Source organism: Lacerta agilis, chromosome 3, assembly GCF_009819535.1.
Source record: "Lacerta agilis isolate rLacAgi1 chromosome 3, rLacAgi1.pri, whole genome shotgun sequence".
NCBI classification, from domain to species: Eukaryota; Metazoa; Chordata; class Lepidosauria; order Squamata; family Lacertidae; genus Lacerta; species Lacerta agilis.
The window spans coordinates 64,626,742-64,646,962 of record NC_046314.1 but is presented as its reverse complement, the minus strand read 5'-3'; the positions used below and the strand labels follow the sequence as shown (position 1 = coordinate 64,646,962).

The following is a 20,221-nucleotide window of genomic DNA, read 5'->3' as shown; positions in this document are numbered from 1 at the left end:
TGGAGATGCCAGTCTACCCGAGCTGAATTAAGTACTTCCTGAAAAGAACTCCTTCCAGAGCAATCCTGGCTTACTCCCAGGTAGGTGTGTATAGGAGGACTGCAGCCTAGAGATTACACCTTGAGTAAAAGATGACTCCCATTGTGATTGCAAACTTAAGAATTGAATGAACATGGTAAAGAATTTATTGTCTGTGACGTGACTTATTCTAAATGCTTTTAAAAATTCAAAACAAAGTGTTCTAATATCTATGACAGCAAGACTGAATACGGTACCTGAAAACTGCTTGCATCACTAGAAAAAGCAGTATGTGTGTGTGAATGTGTATTTGTGTGTGTGTGTGTGTGTGTGTGTTTCTGCATCTTCCACAAATTGCTTAAAGAATCTACTAGTTATTGAAAATAGCACACAAGCGCAACCTGCTGGGTTTTCATGGTACTACAAGGGCTTGTTAGCATATATTTTCATTTTTGTTCCTGTTTTGTATGATGGATGCATTTATTTGATCAACTGAAGATGCCTTGACCAGAGGGCAGAATATAATTTGCTTATATTTGCATAAGTAATGGGTTTTGCCTATCCATGTCACACTGAAGCAAAGAGATGCAGCTGTTTCCTAGTTCTTTACTTGGACTAAAAACTTTATTGAACTGTGCTGATTTGTGCTTAGAAGCAGAGACCCACCACAATACAGACCAATTACTCCGACCCCTTAGAGTCATGGTTCAGTTCCAGCCATGACTTGCCATGCCCTAGACATAAATTCTCACATACAAACAACCCTTGTTAAATATAAGTTTCACGTAAAGGTGTAGGATTTCTTTTCTAGATGAGTGCTATGGCTAACTGGCTGATGTTTGTTTTTGTTTTGTGCTAATTCATAAACAAGCAAAGCACCCATGAGAATGATGGGCTGGTTCTCTGACAGACTGCCCTGAGGAAGAGACCTCTCTTTCTTCCTTCTTTATTCACACCACATATTTAAAGCGCTAGAATATCACTTTAAACAGTCATGGCTTCTCCCAAAGCATTCTGGGACCTGCCATTGGTTAAGGGTGCTGGGAGTTGTTGGGAGACACCCCGCCCCCTCTATTCCACTCCCAGAGTTACATTTCCCAGAGTTCCCTGGGAAGAAAGATTGCTAAAGCACTCTGAGAATTGTAGCCCTGGAAGGGGAATCTGGGATCTCCTAACAACTCTCAGCACCCTTGACAGAATTATTGTGGGGGAAGCCATGGCTGTTTAAAGTGGTTTCATAGTGCTTTCAATGTATGATATGAATGTGCTCATTCTCTCTACCCCCTGCCCCTCCCCAATTTAGAACCCAATTTCTCCAATAGAAGGTCACTTCATCAGGAACATAGGAAACAGCCTCAGGCCATTGGTCCATCTAACTCAGTATTGTCTACACACTGACTAGCAGGGCCTCTCCAGGGTTTTAGGCAGGGGACTCTCTTAGCCCTACATGGAGATGCTGAGGATTGAAGCTGGGGCCTTCTGCATGCAGGGCAGGTGTACCACCACAGTGCTATGACCCTGGCAATGTCAGCTGGACACATAAATCTGAGGTGAACCCAGAACCAGAAGCTGTGGGACAAGCCAATAGCCAGGCTTAAAGAGCAAATCTGAACCAGAGGACGTCAATAATGAAGGATACAGGAATACGCCACCGCTCAAGAAGATCATTGCTCAAGGAAGACTCAGCTGAACTAGGAAACCCTTTCTACTGAAGACTCAGCTGAACTAGGAAACCCTTTCTACTCCTTTCTGCCCAGGGGTTTCCCCATGGCTAATCCTGTGGGAGTAAATCCCATTGAACTCAACAGAGTTGACCAAGAATCATAGATTGTAGAGTTGGACGGGACCCTGAAGGTCATTGGGTCCAAGCCCCTGTATTTCAGGAATGTCAACCAAAGCATCCACGACAGATGCCCCCCCCAACCTCAGCTTTAAAACCTCCAATGTAGGAGAGTCCACCATCTCATGTGGGAGTCTGTTCCACTGCCAACCAGGGTGGGTGGAGTCAGTTCAGGGCCTGAGGGAGTTTTATAGAGAAAGTTGTCCAGTTCAGTTCAGTGTTTCACCACATGGGGAAGCTGCACACAGATTCAACGCCTTCTGCTAAGCGATAGTGTTATGTATTGAAGTTCTCACCCTAGGCCACTAGGGGTGTGTGTATATAGTTCATTCTGCTGCAGTTTTCACTCAGGTCCGCATATGCAAAAGAAGGATTGTAAAGTAACGTTCAGGGATTGGTTAACTGCGGAAAGTTGTTACTGTTGCTTTGTAGCTGAGTTCTATATAAGCAGGCTGCTGAGGCCTTCAGCTCACTTCTGTTCCAGCCTGAGAATAAACAAGAGCTGCTTGGAAATCACTGTGTCGTTTGCTGTGTCCACCCACAACTTAACAGATAGCACTTATTTGAGGGAGCCTGCCCATTCACACCCACAAACTGCAAGTTGGGTGAGTTGGATGGAGCTGGTGGGATGGCAGGTGGCCCCTGGAAGGTTGCCCACAAGGGTGAAAGGGGTTCCCCACCTTTGAGGAGCAGGTTACCTTTGAGGAACAGTTACAGGCCAAAACAAGTCAAAACTTTGACACTATTAGTCTCCAGCTTTTTCTGTTCTGGGACCCACCTTTAGCCCAAACATGCACTTGAGGACTAATCTCTCTCTTTTTAAGCCACATATCTGTACATGGTACTGATGTTGCTCCTGCAACACCTTAGATCAGCAGGAATGGGGAATCTCTAATCTTCAGATTTTGTTGGCCAGCATGGTTAATGGCCTGGGATTTGGGTAATAGTAGTAGTAGTAGTAGTAGTAGTACCGTAGTAGTAGTAGTAGTAGTTATTTGAGTTTATATACTGCCCTATACCCGGGGGGGGGGGTCCTCAGGGCAGTTCACAGAATAAAATCAAGATATAAAACCACAAAATACCTAATAAAAATAAAAATAGCAACCCAATGCCCCCCAAAACACATTTTAAAAGGGCATAGGATGTAAATAGGATCAACTGGTTAAAAGGGAACGTTTTTTCCTGGTGCCTAAAGGTGTATAATAAAGGCACCAGGCAAACTTCCCTAGGGAGAGCATTCCACAGACGGAGCCACTGCAGAGAATACCCGTTCTCGTGTGGCCACCCTCTGGATCTCTCAAGGAAGAGGCACATGAAGAAGGGCCTCGGAAGATTATCTCAAGGTCTGGGTAGGTTCATACGGAAAGAGGCAGTCCTGAGCTGTTTAAGGCTTTATAGGTCAAAAACAGCACTTTGAATTGGGCCCAGAAACTAATTGGTAGCCAGTGCAGTCAGACCAGGATCAGTGTAATATGTTCAAACCATCTTGCTCCGGTAAGCAGCCTGGCCGCTGAATTCTGCACCAGCTGAAGTTTCTGAACCATCTTCAGATACAGCCCAACGTATAACGCCTTGCAGTAATCGAACCTTGAGGTTACCAGAACATAGACAACAGTAGTTAGGCTATCCCTGTCCAGCAACATCTGGAGGGCCACATGTCCTTTTACCCTTGCCGTAGTGATCCTAGCCCACCAGTTGAAGACCAATCACTCACACAGAGTGCTAAGCCAACCCTGGTTTCCTGCTTCAGTTTCTGGTGTGTGTAGCAGGGCAGACTAAATCTGAAGAGGACAGTTATTCATACAGTGAACCTTTATCCTCATGGAAGTTGTAGTGATCCCTTTCTGCCCCCACCCCTCTTTCTGTTCAAACTCTGCCCTTGCCTGAAAGCTTCTCCCTTTTGTTCAATGCCCTATGAAATTCTCTTCCTTTCCTCTGCTGAATGTCTCTGGCAACCAGATACTTCTCATAAGGCAGAAGTTTCACTCCCATAAGATCAACGCTACTTTTAAAAAAAAGACATTTCAGATCTACTGAGTTTCTTTTCTATTGCTGAGCTCAGCATGAAAGCTAATTTTGTTTAATAAGGCCTATTCCGGTTCTTGTTGCAACTGCAAACTAGCCTTGATTGCTAATGAAAATGCAGAATTTATTGAGCAATCTAACCTAATTATTGGTGATTATGTGTGTGTGGTTTTTGTAACAGTAACTGACTATGAAAGCTGATTTGTGACAAAGATGTTTTCATAAGCATTGTTGTTTCAGGGTTTTTTGTTTTTTGTTTTTAAAAAAAGGACAACTCAAAACCGATGGGTACATGAGAACCTTTATATATTCGTATTCCTCAATAATGTTTACATCTTGGAATGCTGAATCTAAAAAGTATTGTAGTGAGTTGTATTGTCAATAAAACATTTTGACATGGGAGGCAGAAAATGATATGGGACCTTCCGTCTATTGAACAAATCTCCTAGAAAGTTCCAGCCAGAAGCCCCACTACAATGAATTGTTGTGCAATTCATTTCAGTGAGTCTCGCTGAGAATTTTTCTTCAATGGATTTGGCCCTTTGGGTCAACCTCTCACTGTCACAGGAAATAATAGCCCCAAATTTACTGCTTGAAGACAGTTACATAACCTGCTTCATGGTAGGGTTGCTTCGGGTGACTAGGGCTAAAATCCAATACCCTCTTACCTGAGAGTAAGCCCTACTGAAATTGGTTGGATTTACTTCTGCATAGACATGCATAGGTGTCTTCTGTAAATATATTTGTGCTACTGACTGTACAACTCTGATGGACTGACCCAAGAGAGAGTGGAAGGGAGGATCTCTGACCTTGTTTGGCAGCTGGACCTGGGGTGGGGGCCGTGGAGAGATGGGCCCACCCAAGCAGTGCTCCGTCTCCGTGGAGAGCCATGCAGGGATGGCTGACTTCCTGACCACCTGCCCTCCCCTTCTGCTGCTTGTTTCCACCAGCTTCACCAGCTGTACACCACACATAAATGAAAACAGCATTTGAATCAGATTTTTCTTTATTAATGCATCGGGGGCAAAGAAGCCAGGTCACAATTTATTGTAACACATTTACAATGAATATTCACACCTTCTCAGAAAAAGCACAGTTCAGCAGTGTTTGTTTATGCTTGGATATGAGGTCCCCCCCCATCACTTTCAGCAAGATACGTTGAATAATGTACTGAAAACAATTCCGATATTTCACACAAACGAATATTTCAAATTCTTGTGCTTGACTAACCCACGGAGAGAAGTTGTGATGCTCAGAGACATCGTTCTACTCCTGGCATAAAAGAAATAATGGTTTGAAGTAGCCGAGAGGATGTGGGAGAGCTATTGAATTCAGTAACCTCTGAGCTCTGCTTTAATTACGTTTTCTTCAAGAGGTTCATAATGGACATGGAGTATTGGAGCACTGAGGGCAGATCAGTAATGTTAATCGAGTGGTTTAGACAAGTTGGCTGCTGGGGCTACTCTTGTGTTCAGTTTTTCATCTGATAACAAGTAAGATGCTTCCAATAATAACGTAACATCCTTGCAAGAGTCATTGGGCTTTTCTTTAGAATCAAGGAGCCTTAAGATCAGCCTTACCCAACATGGTGACCTCCAAATGTTGTTGGACTACAACTCCCAGCAGCATCAGTCAGAATGAGTCAGTGATGATGGGAGTTGTACTCCAAAACATCTGGGGGACACCAGATATGGGGAAGCTGCTTAAGACAATGGCCAACTGCTGCCCAGAAAATAGTTGGGCTTGCAAACAACCTGGTCAGAGTTATATCTATGGTTTGCTAGTTCAGTCTCCAGGCCAAAGACAGGTGCTGGTTTGCATGTTTGTTTCCTGACTTTCTGGAGTAAAGAAAGTGCTTTGTCCCTTTTACTATTAGTACTGAAACTTGTATTTTTCCACCTGTGGAGCCCTATCCCCTAACTGTAAGAAACTGGGCCTGGTTTGCATTGTAGATGGTAAGACACTTCCTTCCCATATATCAGGAATTGGCTTAACTGGGGTGAACCAGCTCACATCTGTGCAAAGAAAACTTTTACATGTTGATTCTCAAAAGCCAGATTTGAAGATGCAGATGCATACTGTGCTGGGCGCTTTGCAAACATGTATTTAAATTAGTTTTAATCCAGGGACTGACTTGCCTGGATTCTATCTGCAAGGGATTACAGTGTTTCAGTAGCTCTAATTAGGAGGCCAAGAGTGATGTGTAAAACAATTTTCAGAGAGATCAGCAGCAGCCTAGTTCTCATCAGCTGTATACACAACTGGTTTGCTGTACAGTATTTGTTTGTTATTATCCTGCCTTTCCACCAGATGGTGCCCAGGCAACCTCCTTGTTGCTGATGGCTGCCCTTTGCTCGCATACTTTGCTGTTAGGAATAAAGGAACATAGGAATATAGGAACATATTTAGTCAGGCAATTGGTCCATCAAGTACAGTATTGCCTACACTGCCTGGCAGCAGCTCTCTGTGGTTTCAGGAAGGGACAGGTCTACCTGGAAATATCTGGGAGCTTCTGCATGCAATACTTTCCCACTAAGCTACAAACCTTCATGTTGTTTGATATTTTATGGAAGATCACATTTTGTCCAATGCATCGCTGAACATGTGACCTTGGACTTCTTCTTGGCATAAATGGGAAAAGTCCTTCTGAAGCTCTTCTGCTAAGAGGACTGCCATTTTTTAATTATCATTTTTTGCTTGCTCTGACCTGGCCTAGCCATTAGTTTTGGGGCTCATCCAGATCTTAACCTGAGCAAAATTCTTTTCTTCCTGATTGAGAAAGCTCTTTCCTGACCTTGGATTGGTGCTTGTTCCAATACCTAGGATCCTATGGACTCTTGGTCCAGATCCTGCACACCTGCCCCAAAACAAGTCCATCTACTGTTCCTGTGAATTGCTCTTTGGTGGCAGGCACAAATCACACTTTGCAGGGCAAAAGGCTTGCTTCCCCCAGTGAACACTTGGAATGCTTGAAGAGGAGGAATGGTGTCTGTAAACATGCAGTTGACATCCACCATGGCCAAACCATATCTTTTGCATTTGTGTGTCCCTGTGTGCTTATTAGAGCCACATGCCTCCTCTGTTAAATAAATGTTCTCAATAGGACCTTCATAAACGTGGACCTTGGTTTCTGGGATTCATCCAGACAGTTCCTCACTTAGCATGCTCCTCAACAATCTACTTTATTACTAGGTAGCATGCTGTTTTCGCAAAACCTTCCCCAGCTTTCTTTGATGCTAATGCTTGCAACAGCAATATGCCCCAGTGAGGACACCCCACAGAGAGAAAATGCAGAGAGAAAATGCAGAGATTTGTAGGCAGTTGAGAGCCTTTCCTTCTTGATCTACAATCTAGATGAATCAATACTGAGTGGTAAAGGATGAAGCCTTGTGTTGTACATGCTAACACACTTGTATGCATAGGCAGGCCTTTTGTTGGGGGGGGGGAGAACCTCAGTTTGCTGTGTATTTTTATTAATTTAGTGGGGGTAGCTGCCCCTCCCTGCCCCCGCCGGCTATGCCCATGTGCATAGGTGACAGAAAACACTATACCTGTAGAATTTACTGTTGCCTTGATGGGTGGGTTTTAGGTCAGTATATCTAAAGAATGCATTATCCCAGAATAAAAAAAATAAAATAAAATTGGGAAGCTCAAAGTTATTGACCTACTTCCTGTTGAAGACACACAAACCCCTCATTTCTTTCTCCCCCCACCCTTCCTTAGATTTTACCACTCTTTTCTCTCCTTCGTCCTTTGCAGGTTGATTTGAGCCTAGTAGCTTTGATGGTTGGTTAGGTGGGTAACTTCTAAAAATGAAAGGTTGGGATGGTGTTCAGCTAAGTTTTAGTCTGAGTGGACCCACTGAAATTTCAGTGGGTTTCTCTGAGTAAAACTCAGTTCAACACCTGTAAGAGCCAGTGGTTAGGGGAATGATTTGGTGCAATGCATTTTTTTGCATCAAAATCGGGATACATTTCAAAAAAACTGGTTCACCAAAGGTTGAAGCTAGCAAAAAACATGATTTCAAAAGAGAATTGAGATGCAAGAAAAAAATAAGGCACTTTTTCATACATGTTTTTACATAATCATGTACATGTGAATTCAAAAAGCTAAGGTAACTTGATTTCACTTTTAAAAGTAACTGAACTTCATCATCTCAGTCAAGATGAAGAGTAGACTTCCTTTTTTACACACTAGGTAGATACCACTTCCACAACTGAGCAGAGCAGCAATGAAAATGCAGTGGCAGAAATTTTTAAAAAGAAACCATGGATATGATTTTTCTTTTTTAATGCACACAAATTCATCAAAGTGCTTTTTGCTTCCTGGGTAATTTTTGACCATTTAATTACAGCACACACTATACAGCAAGTAGAAAATGATATAGAACTACAAATTATCTAGACAATTATTACTGTTGCTTATTCTGGAGATTAGATTCCCCCCCCCTTTTTACAGAGTATGCTTTTGTAAGCTGTGAATTATTTTTGCTGCTATCATAAAACAGAGGAGCAGATGATGGCATTGGTAACGGAACAGAAAACCTTATATAATATGACTGCCCATCTTTTAACTTTAAACAAAATCTATAATTTCCTGCTACATAAGTAGTAAATCAATTTTAAGTATATTAAAAATGCTCAAGTACTTTACAGGTGTAGTTATTTACACACACAAACAATTATTTTACGCACATGTAATAATATATGAATGTAATTTATTTCCTAACCTATCACTGAATATACAAGTATTGACTATGGTATTTTACAATATTTACAGTTGTATTCTGTTTTTATACATACATTCAGCAGCGACAACACAAAAGCTTTTCTACACTCCATCCATCTGCTGCCTCACTCCATAATTTTGCACTTCATATATTTGTAAATGTGTAAAGAAGGAGATTATTTTTCCAAGTCAGCACAGAATATAGATGAAGAATCTTCTTTGGATGAAATCTTAGTGAAATGGAGGACTTCAGCAGATGAGGGTTACAACCTCCACTAACACTCAGAGGTAGCTTTGATCAGTCTTGTTACTGCAGCTAGCTTGAAAATAATTTTTCTCTCTCTGAGAATGATATGTTGGAAATAATTGTATGGGGGGGGGGGTGGAATCTGCAGAACTAAACACATATAGATAAAAATGAACTATTTCAAGTTCTATTCAAATGCATTGGATATATACTGTGTTTTTCTGTGTATAAGACGCCCCCTACTTTTGGGGACTCAAATTTAAGAAAATGGGGTGAGATGGCCCAGAGTTGTTGAGCTTTTTTGGGGAGGATTGCCAAAGTTGTTGAGCCCCAAAAATCAATCACTCACTGGACGCTGAAATTGCACACATCACAGAAGAAAACAAGTGTCAGCCCACTCGCCGCCAGCAGACGCCAATCGCACGCACAGTCGCTGGAGCAGCAGCCAATCCACAGCAGCCCTTGTTGCAGCCACCAATCACCCACCCAATCGCCGCTAACAAGCTGCTGCTTGCAGCTGCAACCAATTGCCCGCCCCACATATGCACTATCCGTGTATAAGACCCCTCCCCCAGATTTTAAACATTATTTTAGAGTAAAAAAAACCTTGTCTTATACACGGAAAAGTATGGTACTTCTGAGTGATAATCTCCACTGGGTTCCTTTTCCCCATACCTCTGATCCTTTTAGGGAGTGGAATAGGGGGCAGATGGAATTACTCTGACTCTGAGCCACTGCAGTTTGAGTTTGGTTTAAGGTAAGGCTGTCTAATCTCAGAATCATGTTCTGTGTGGCTCTATTTCTCAGTACCGTAGATTATGATTGCAAAGTTCCCATTTGGTCAGACTTTCTTTTGAAGTTATTTGTGCAATGGGATTTTGCCACAGGGGCAAATTGTTCTGATGGACACTATATGCAGGCACTTGCCTTGGGGCGGGGCGGGCAAGAGAGAGCACCAGTCTCCTCCATATCCCCACCACACTTATAGCACAGCCACCCAGTGGCACTGGTTTTGGGTTGCTACACGGCAGGGGGCCCTGTCACGGCAGAGGTGTGGTTTCAGCTTCCAGAAGTTCCAACTGAAAGGAAAGAAATACAGTGAGAGAGAAAAGAAATGAGCTAATTTCTCCACCCTGCTGCCTGCAAATGATGCTGGGTGGATTTGCTCAGCACGAGCCATTCTTTTCTCAGGGGGCAAATCAGAGTGGAGTCATTTTGAGGTGGTAGGAATACCCTTTCACATGACAACAAGGAACAACGAAGCCTGAGAAACCCAGGCTGGTTCCAGTGTAAACCTTGATGTTTCATCTCTGCAATAGATGCAATGTATCTGATACATCACTAGTGTATTTTCTTAGAATAAGTGACCCAACCTGAGGCAATAGATGGCTTGGTAGGAGCCTCAAGCTTCAAATTCCATTCGCTCCCCTGGTAGTCACGGAGAAGCCATAATATTGCAGCCTCAGTTACTCCTGTGTAAATGGTAATCAGCCTGCCTCTCAGGACTCCTTTTGATACTGGATGAGCTAAAAATTGCACAACAGTATATGAGTGTAAAATACAGAACTGCAGGATGGAAAATAGAAGCAGTGGACATGGGCACTTCTCTTGACTGGGGTAGGGCTGCTTCTCAGTGGTGAGGCATCAGCTTTGCATGCAGAAGGTCCCAGGCCTAAGCCCTAACATCTCTAGGTAGGGCTGGGAGAGCCCTTTCTGATATCTTGGAAAGTGGTGGCAGTCAGCATGGACAATATTGTGTTGGATGGACACAAGTGGCCTGACTCATTCTAAGGCAGCATCCCATGTTGCACCTCCCTCAAAAGACTCTACTGCCCCATAGGCTTGGAATTGTCTCTCAGATCAGCTGGGTGATGCCATTTCTCTCTCTTACCTCAAAACCTTTCTAAAAGCCCATCTGGTTGGAACTGACCTATTATCTCAGAAAGGAGGTGGGCAGTTGCAAGATTAAAGGAGAAAATATCTGAAGGTGCACACAAAGAAACATATTTGCTTTTCAGGTTTCAAGTTAACAACCACCAGTAGAACCACAATGTTTACGAAGGGGCTGTCAGTTTTTGTTCTTAATTTCCAATCCTAAATTCAGTTCCCCACATTTCTGCAGCAATTTGCGAGTTTTATTTTCCAAAGTTTCAGTTCTCATATTGTTTCAGAAAGCGTGGATTTGTTTTTCAACATGAACTGAATCAAATTCCTCCACCATTCCTCCTTCTCACCCATGCAACACCCCCTCTCCCCAGTTGTCAACATTTCACACTCCATAAGTTGTTTCTAACATTATCTTTGCTTTCTCTAGTAACATGCCACACTCTTCTTACTCTAAAGAATGAGAGTGATTTGTGGGGAAAGTTCATTTGTAGACCCATTTGGACTTTGAAACTGAGATGGTAGTTCCCTTTGTGACAAGCTTTTGGTTCCCAGTGTCTGCCTTGTGGGTTCATGTCACCAAACTTGTAGTTGAGAATTTCAGAAGATTCTTAATAATGAAATATTCTACCCAGAGGACTGGGGCATGCTGGGCAGAGCATCATCTTGTCTAGTAAGATATCACCGAGTTGAACAAAGTTTCATTAACCTATACCAATTGAAGATTTGGACCTACACATCCTAGACTATATAGAATATAAAAATACAGTGCCCACACCCACACCCACACCCACACCCACACCCACACACCATTACATAATATATCAAACACAGAGTACAATTGTTCCTCTGCTTCAATGGGTCCTTTGTAGACTGCATTAGTAGATGTTTTCTTTTCTGTAGCCATTGATGAAAAACTATTGTTTGAAATCTGACCCTATTTTTGAATGTAATGTTATCTACAGTAATGTCTTAAGCAACAATCCTATCCTGAGGCCACTAAAATCCAGTTGATTCCAGTGGTATTTAAGCATTTTTGTTTATGACTGCAGACTCACATTGCTACTACTAAGTAAAAAAAAACAACCCCCATACTTTTAAGGTTTTATTTTTAAAGTTGAAATGCTGGGAAAACAAACAAATTCAACAAAAATATGAGGTAGTTCTCATTTCCTCCTTCACCTGCTAGAGGGCCATGGAACAGTTTTGAAAATGAGTCATATAAATACAGAGGTATAGCAAGCTGAAAGGTAATGATCCCAGAATGTCTCTACACACAGTGGGTTCCTTTTAAATCTTGGAGCATACTGAAGAGCTGCAGTCCCATGGGGGTGTGTGCCATCCACAAGATTTAGCATGCATCTGTAGCTTTGGGAAGCAGTATGGTCTGTTTCAGAGCTGTTCTATTTCTTTCCAATTCAACTCATTATTTGAGACCAAATTCCATCTGCTAAAAATAAAGTTTCCCTGGCGCCACTTTCACTGTAATGGGGAATCTGAAAATAGTGATTCTTTTCTTTTCTTTTCTTTTCACAGAACTAGATGAAATTTGCAGGAATAGCAGCCCTGTCCCCCCATTGGATCACACCTGCCAAATTGTAGGCCAGCCTTTCTCAACCTTGGGTCCCCAGATGTTTTTGGCCTACAACTCCCCTCATCCCTAGGTAGCAGGACCAGTGGTCAGGGATGATGGGAGTCGTAGGCCAAAAACCTCTGGGGACCCAAGGTTGAGAAAGGCTGTTGTAGGCAGATATATACAGGGGGTTTGCATGCAGGGTGCCTTTGAAATTTGACATTTTAAAACAAAAAGAAAATCTGTTTTCAATTTCTTCCAGAATTGGATAGAATTTGCAGGTATTATCATCTCCTCTGATGGGGTGCAGCCTGCACATTTCAGAATGATAGTTGCATTGGTTCCCCCAAATGCCTGAAACTAGCCTGCTGCCCTCAGGTGCAGTGAAGGACACTATCCCATTGCCAGTATTGAAATAAGAACTGGCTGTCAGACCAGTCAGTTTCTGTACATGGAATTGGGGGTTGTTGCCATCCCATCACTTGCCTCAGATAGTAAAATGCCTTGGGCAAAATGTCCTGGCTAAAATAAATACGGGAAAGGGTGTATATATGGCATTTTTGGACTGACGCAGTAGGACAGGGGCCTTGAACCTGAATCTCAGAACCACTTTGAATGAAAAATGCGAAGAGAAATGGAGAGCTGGAGAGCTGAATTAGAGTAGTGAGAGGACTCGGTTTAATTCCTTGTTCAGCCATGAAACTCATGGAGTCACCTTGGACTGGTTCCCTATCATGCCATCCAGCCAAACCTACCTCACTTGTTGTGGTGAGCATTAAATTGCAGTGGGGAAGGGAGAACCACACATACTCACCTGAACTCTGTGTTTATGAATGCAATAGATAAGAATGAAATTTTACAATATTGCCAAGTGCCCACAGGTTGCCATTTCAAGGCAAGGTTCAACAAACCACACAGGCAAAGTGGGAGGACTTTATAAATCCTCATATACCCATTCAGGGATATTCCTTAGAAACAGGCACATAAATTCACTTAATGTGCCAATTTTAGAGTAGTTCTGTTAGACAGGGGCACTCAGCGTTCCTGTTGAAACATAAAGGTATTTAGGAGGCCTCTGTAAGTTTTGTTGTTGCTCACTCGTTCAGTCGTGTCCGACTCTTCGTGACCCCATGGACCAGAGCATGCCAGGCATGCCTATCCTTCACTGCCTCTCGCTGTTTGGCCAAACTCATGTTAGTAGCTTCAAGAACACTGTCCAACCATCTCATCCTCTGCCGTCCCCTTCTCCTTGTGCCCTCCATCTTTCCCAACATCAGGGTCTTTTCTAGGGAGTCTTCTCTTCTCATGAGGTGGCCAAAGTACTGGAGCCTCAACTTCAGGATCTGTCCTTCTAGTGAGCACTCAGGGCTGATTTCTTCTAGTGAGCACTCAGGGCTTATTGCTGTAAGTTTACCATATCTCTATACCAATATTAGTAGTGTGACCCCTTTTCCCTCCCTCCGAGTTGTTGAATTTCAGTTCAGCCACAATGCTTGTCTCAGGATAATGAAGTAACATCTGTAAACAATCTTGATATCTTTGCTTGCTACTTAGAGGTGGCAACTATACTTAAGGTAAATTCTGAGCAGGCCTTGGTCAGAGAGATTCAACACCTTTAGATCAGGTGACCCAAAAGGAACATCTATTCCCTTCTCCTGCCGCTCTTCACCAACAGCAACCTTGTTAACTGTCTGATCAGCTGTCCCTTATTTCTGCAAAGATTTCTTCACCATCATTGCAAATGCCCACCATGTATGCACAATGAAAATCTGTCATGGAGCCCCAGAAATGTGGTCTGTGGTCCCTAGCAAAAGGGACGAATTACTAAGAAAAGGAAGAGAGTCACCATGGAGGATAAAGAAGAAATATGCAAAAGGGCCAGACTTGGAGAAAGTGTTGTTTGAACAATTCTACTGCAATTATTAAGTTTGCTGATGACACCACCACAATGGGTTTAATTACAGGTGGAGACGAATCTGAGTATGGGGGGGGAGGTTGAAAAGGTAACCACATGGTGCTCAGAGAACAATCTGCACCTAAACATTGGCAAGACAAAGGAGATGGTGTTGGACTTTTGGAGGAAGAGAGGGGAGCTAGCCCTGTTGTATATTGGGGGGGGGCTGTGTGGAGAGAGTTACTTGGAAGGTCAATACAGCCCAGGTGGTCAGGAAGGCCCAACAGAGACTTCATTTCCTTAGGGTCTTGCGAAAGAGCAATGTTAGACAACAACTAATGATTTCCTTCTATCGGTCCACGATAGAAAGTGTTCTTTCAGACTGTATCATGGTGTGGTACGCTGGTTTGACAGCCATGGACAGAAAGTCCCTACAGAGGGTGGTGAAGACAGCACAAGACATCATGGGCTGAGTCCACTAGATGTTATCGCAGAAGACCGTTGCCTCAAAAGAGCAAGGAACATTCTCAGGGATGACTCACACCCTGGCCAGCACCTTTTTAATCTCCTGCCCTTGGGCAGGAGATAGTGAAGCATGATAAGCCGCACCAGCAGGTTAAAGAACAGTTTCTATCTGTGGGCTGTGAGGCTGCTGAATGGAAGATAGCAACACTGCAGCTGACGTTCGGGGTCGGTGGTTGTACGACAGCACATAGATAGGGCTGATAGACAAGGAATGAGAGATTGGGGGGGGGGGGCTCGTTTAATCTCACTGTAAACATGTGGTACAGAGTGACAATAAAGTATTTCTATTTCTATTCTATTTCTATTTCTATTCTGAAAGCAAGGGGATATGTGTATCACATGAGTGGTTGATGGCTGTAGTGGGAATCAACCCTGGCAGTTACTCTTTACAAAATGAAGGTGAAACAAACCTGTACTTTGGGTAGTTCACAGGGCTGGGATATTGGGGCAAGTACTGTTGGGCACCGACAGATGCTGGACACTAGTCCTCTACCCTGGGCCTGCTGCCCCCCCCTCTCCATGGTGTTGCTCCCTCTTCACTTGTCCCCTCTAAGCTTATGAGCAGTGGCAGGAGCAAAGAGAAGAAAGAGCATCCTTCAAGTGCCTTTTCTTTCCCTCTGAACATTTGTGTGGATTGTGCCCAAGGAGCACAACAGAGGGCCAACAGAGGGCATCTTTTCCAAGAACACCCTTCCCCAACACACACACACACACACACACCCCTGGAATGAGCACTGGGAATACCTCTACTGAATAAATTGTGAATACTCAATAGAATATGGTGGGCTTGTTGTGAGTTCAGCCCACTTGAGCTTGCTCACAAAAACACCTCCCCATTGTGAGTTTCCACATGACCCATTGCAAAATAGATAGTTATTTCAAGGTGAGATCACAACCAAAGAATTCTATGGGTTACTTGTTCACAAAAGCCATGGTAGGAAAATGAATCATGGTGATGCAGACCTGTCTAAAAGTATTGACTGAAAGTCTATTGCTTGCCAATCAGAAGTCTAAAGAAGGAGGGCTATCAAGGGCCCTGTGGGCTGGCTGTAAGGCCAGGTGCTAGTAGGGCTGATAGACCTTAGTTACATTGATTCCGACTGGGTACAAGGCAGTTCTTAAAATATATACAGTTCTAGAATGTTAAGCAATAGCAAACATTCTGTTGCTTCAAACACTATGAAAGCATCTCCTCCTTTCTCAGCTATGGAATAAATATCACAATGATACACAGACAAGGGCCTGGCCATGCAAGGTACATCTGGGAGCTCTCTAGTTTCCCAAAACCCGATTGGGACTGATGATGTCTGGATTCATCATTCCATGTTTGTGTATCGCCCCAGCTAGGGAAGATAAATCAAAAAGACTGTCACATCTTCCAGAACCTACACATCAGTAAAGACTGTAATTTCAGAATTCATGTCATCTCCAGGAGGGATTCCCGAATCCAGAGATGACATCTCCACTGCTAGTCATACCTGTTGGTTAGTCCTATCCACCGTGTTGGCGGTGGAGGCATGCTCGCGAGTGTTTTGTCGGACGTGGGTGGAGTTTTGTTGCTCCATGGTTGAAGCTGTTGGGATGCAGAACTCTCTGAAACACCTTTTGAAGTTCTCATCTAGAAAGGCATAAAGGACGGGATTAAGGCAGCTGTTTGTGTACCCCAAAGCAATACAGAAGTGCCAGGAGACAGTCTGGAAAGTAGTTTCTGGGATATGGATCAAGGCTTTAATGATAACGTAAATATGGATGGGGGTCCAGCAGACGATGAAGACAGCCACAACCACGAGGACCATCCTGGTGATCCTTCTAAGATTCCTGTCCTTCTCCTTGGAGCCAGAGAGCATTCGGACACTCTTCAGGCGTAAAATCATGAGCCCATAGCATACCGTGATAATTAGGACAGGCATGATGAAGGCAAAGATGAAAACACAGATTTTCAGCAAGTTCTCCCAATACCATGCTGGGTGAGAGAATATAAGTGTGCAATCAACAGATCCTAGGAGGAAAAGAAAAAGGAATAAATGAGGTTTGACAGAATTATTTATTTCCATTTAATCCTGTTCTTTCTCTCACCCCCTCCACTCCAAGGCCATAATTATATTATACTGTGGCGTGAGCCTGTAAGAAAACTCACTCGCTTTTAGTGTGATGTTTACAACATAGAATTTTTAGGGGTGGGGGGAGAGATTCAGTGTTCAAAAGGTCAATAAGGGCAGGGCCACACATACAAGTCCCACTCCAAATTTCCCTGTGCCTGTCCAGTCCCTGAACTTCTCATGTTGACTGGGAGTTGTCTGCAGAAGTTTTATTCATGCTTGCTTGAAAATGAGCAGAACCTACTGCATTATCAGGGACCCTGATAAAGTGCATCTGTGCAAGGAAAAGATCCCTGAATAGAGTCTTGCTGGCTTAAATTAGCCTATTTTCCGTATAAAAGCATTCTTCTAAAATGAGAAAATAGGAGATAAGATTCACATAACTAGGCTTCCTTAAGCTGACCAGCAATAGTTCTGGTCAAAAAGCATCACTTTGACTGTTAGATAACTTAGTGGAATTCATAGATGTCTCCTTCCTTCCTTCTTTCCGGTTAGGAGCAAAAGAAAGTCTGAGATAATTTACTGTTTAATAACAAAAAAGTGTCGTTCACTGCTATTAGAAAAAAACATCATGTTTAAATATCTTGCTTTTTCATTCCCTGTTATAAGTAGCTATCTAATTCTAAAATAATCTAAATATAAAAGTGTGCCTTTAAATCACAGTCCCACAACTTAAATTGGGTCTCCAGCACTAAATGAGCCACAACTCAAGGTTGTGATCCTTATATACATTAACTTGGGAGCAGGTCCCACTGGAATGGACCGGTTTACTTTGTAGTAGACAAAATATAACCCCATTCTTAGCTGATTAGTTTATTGATTAACAGCAAAACCTTGTATGTACTTATGTAGATGTAATTCCCACTGTCTTCTAAGGGGATTACTCCCAGGAAAGTGGGTGCAGGATTGTATCCTAAACCGCTTAGTTTATATGGATTACATAAAGAGAGATAGATGAAGCCAAAAAATAAAAATAAAACGTAGACGCACAACTTCTAAATGAGGCTCCCTTTATGCAACCATAATGTTCCTAGCAGCTTCTAGAAATTCTTCTTTCTACCCACATAATCACAGTTTGATGGAAGTGTGTGAAGAACCTACAAACCTTCAACAACTCTATTTTGCATCGTACTTGTGGCCTGGCTTGTTCTTTGCCAGAGGGTCAGCCTGTTTTTAGGTAAACATTATTTCTCATTAGGTATTAAAATACCCTATTTGGATGCATTCCCACTAATCACTGTGACTCATGTTATGTATGTGTATACCAAATTTCCTACTTCTGGGTGTTCTGGAAGTACCTTAATGTTTAGGAGGGTATCTTTCCTCTCTTTCTTGATATTAATTTGCAAATGCCCTCCCTTTAAGATCCACCCCCCCCCCCATTTCCATAATCAGTGTCAGATTTCTCACTAGGGTGGTAGTATCACCATTTGGGGGGTGGATGCCTTTTGAGCCCCCCATTTGAGTGTGCGGTATAGAAAAGTCCCCTTTACATTGTAAATTACATGTGCTACTGAATTTTATGGCTTTCACTGGAAGGTAACCTAGAAATTTGATTTCTGCATGAGTTTCCTCTCTCTCCTTCATTCCCTGCCTTCCTGCTACGGCTGAAATAATTGAGCATCTGGAAATGGTGTGTGAAATCCTTACTCACCATTGCTCTCTTTGGTGGTTGCCATCACCATAACTGGGATGCCGATGGCTGAAGAAACAATCCAATTACAGACGTTGACAATTTTGGCATTTCTGGGGGTGCGGAAATCCAGAGCCTTGACTGGGTGGCAAACTGCTATGTAGCGATCCACACTCATCGTGCAGAGAGTGAAAATACTTGTGAACATGTTGTAGTAATCTATGGAGATAACAATCTTACAAATGGCGGTACCAAACGGCCATGTTCCCAGGAGGTAATTCACACTTTGGAATGGCAGCGTACTTGTTGCCAAGGCATCTGCCAGGGCAAGGTTGAAAATATAGATGTTGGTGGCAGTCTTCATTTTGGTATATCTAAGAAAGTCAACAAAGGAGAGGAATGAAAAGCTATAACAAGATCAAATGCAGTTATAACCAGACTAGTGTCTGATTTGAGGACTAGGGATTAAGAATATCACATTTTTGTGCCTTGGTGCAGCAATATTGTACAGAAAGAATTTTCGGGGGGGGGGGGGACTCAGTATCAAGCTTATCTGTAGATATTTTATCCCTAATTCCCATTTTTCTCCTTGATCTTGATGAGAAGCATGCTATTTCCCCCCACCTGTTCTAGTAGAAATATAAACATTTCTCACATATTATACACATAATTAGATAAATAATTTTATGCACTTATTTTGTACCTATACATTCTGGGTTTCCTAAAGGAACAAGCACATAAGCAGATATATACAATAATGTATATAACTGTATATAACTGTATATAAATACTTATTAATACTTATAAAACAATGTTCTTACAGAGAGGAGAGCAGAACTCTCCATCATGCCATTGGAAAGCTATTCTAGGAAGGGTGAGGATGCCCCTCCTGCATTGGAAGAAGAAGAAGAAGAAGAAGAGGAGGAGGAGGAGGAGGAGGAGGAGGAGGAGGAGGAGGAGGAGGAATTTGGATTTGATATCCCGCTTTATCACTACCCGAAGGAGTCTCAAAGCAGCTAACATTCTCCTTTCCCTTCCTCCCCCACAACAAACACTCTTTGAGGTGAGTGGGGCTGAGAGACTTCAAAGAAGTGTGACTAGCCCAAGGTCACCCAGCAGCTGCATGTGGAGGAGCGGAGACACGAACCCGGTTCACCAGATTATGAGCCTACCACTCTTAACCACTTCACCACACTGGAGTTTTGCTCTGTCCTGTTCTTCTTGTGGGGCACTTAGTTGAGGTTGTGAGCAAGGTGGTTATTTCACAGCATTTTACCCAATGAGAACCAAAGTGATTGTAGATCTCTTCTATGGACACAACCCTGAGCCCCAAAGCTCTGCTTCACTTATAGCTGGGATGCTCTGTACATATGGCATAAACTCCTACTTGTGCCACTGCAGCTAAAGCATCCCTATAGGACAAGGCTGCCCATTCCACTGGACAGAATTTAACTGAGGTAAAGGTAAAGGGACCCCTGAGTGTTAGGTCCAGTTGCGGACAACTCTGGGGTTGTGGCGCTCATCTCGCTTTACTGGCCAAGGGAGCCAGTGTACAGTGTACAGCCATGTGGTCAGCATGACTAAGCTGCTTTTGGTGAGCCAGAGCAGCACACGGAAACACCGTTTACCTTCCCGCTGGAGCGGTACCTATATATCTACTTGCACTTTTGACGTGCTTTCGAACTGCTAGGTTGGCAGGAGCTGGGACCGAGCAACGGGAGCTCACCCCGTCATGGGGATTCGAACCACCGACCT

General features: G+C 43.1%; 1 protein-coding gene across 4 annotated transcripts in view; it reads right to left on the bottom strand.

The window, feature by feature from the left end:
• Nucleotides 1–9,588: 9,588 nt before the first annotated feature.
• The window catches only part of OPRM1 (opioid receptor mu 1), a 28,401-nt gene continuing 17,768 nt past the window's right edge, over nt 9,589–20,221 (bottom strand). The window contains exons 2-5 of one of the 4 annotated variants that reach the window (XM_033144030.1): nt 18,488–18,840; nt 16,624–16,733; nt 16,213–16,352; nt 9,589–9,937 (exon numbers count right to left, since the gene is read on the bottom strand). In XM_033144030.1, the coding sequence (XP_032999921.1) occupies nt 9,841–9,937; nt 16,213–16,352; nt 16,624–16,733; nt 18,488–18,840 (700 nt within the window). In that variant the 3' untranslated portion in view covers nt 9,589–9,840. Of the gene's footprint in view, nt 9,938–15,682; nt 16,734–18,487; nt 18,841–20,221 lie in introns of those variants that run through there. The other 3 variants (XM_033144031.1, XM_033144028.1, XM_033144029.1) reach the window with 3 other exon arrangements.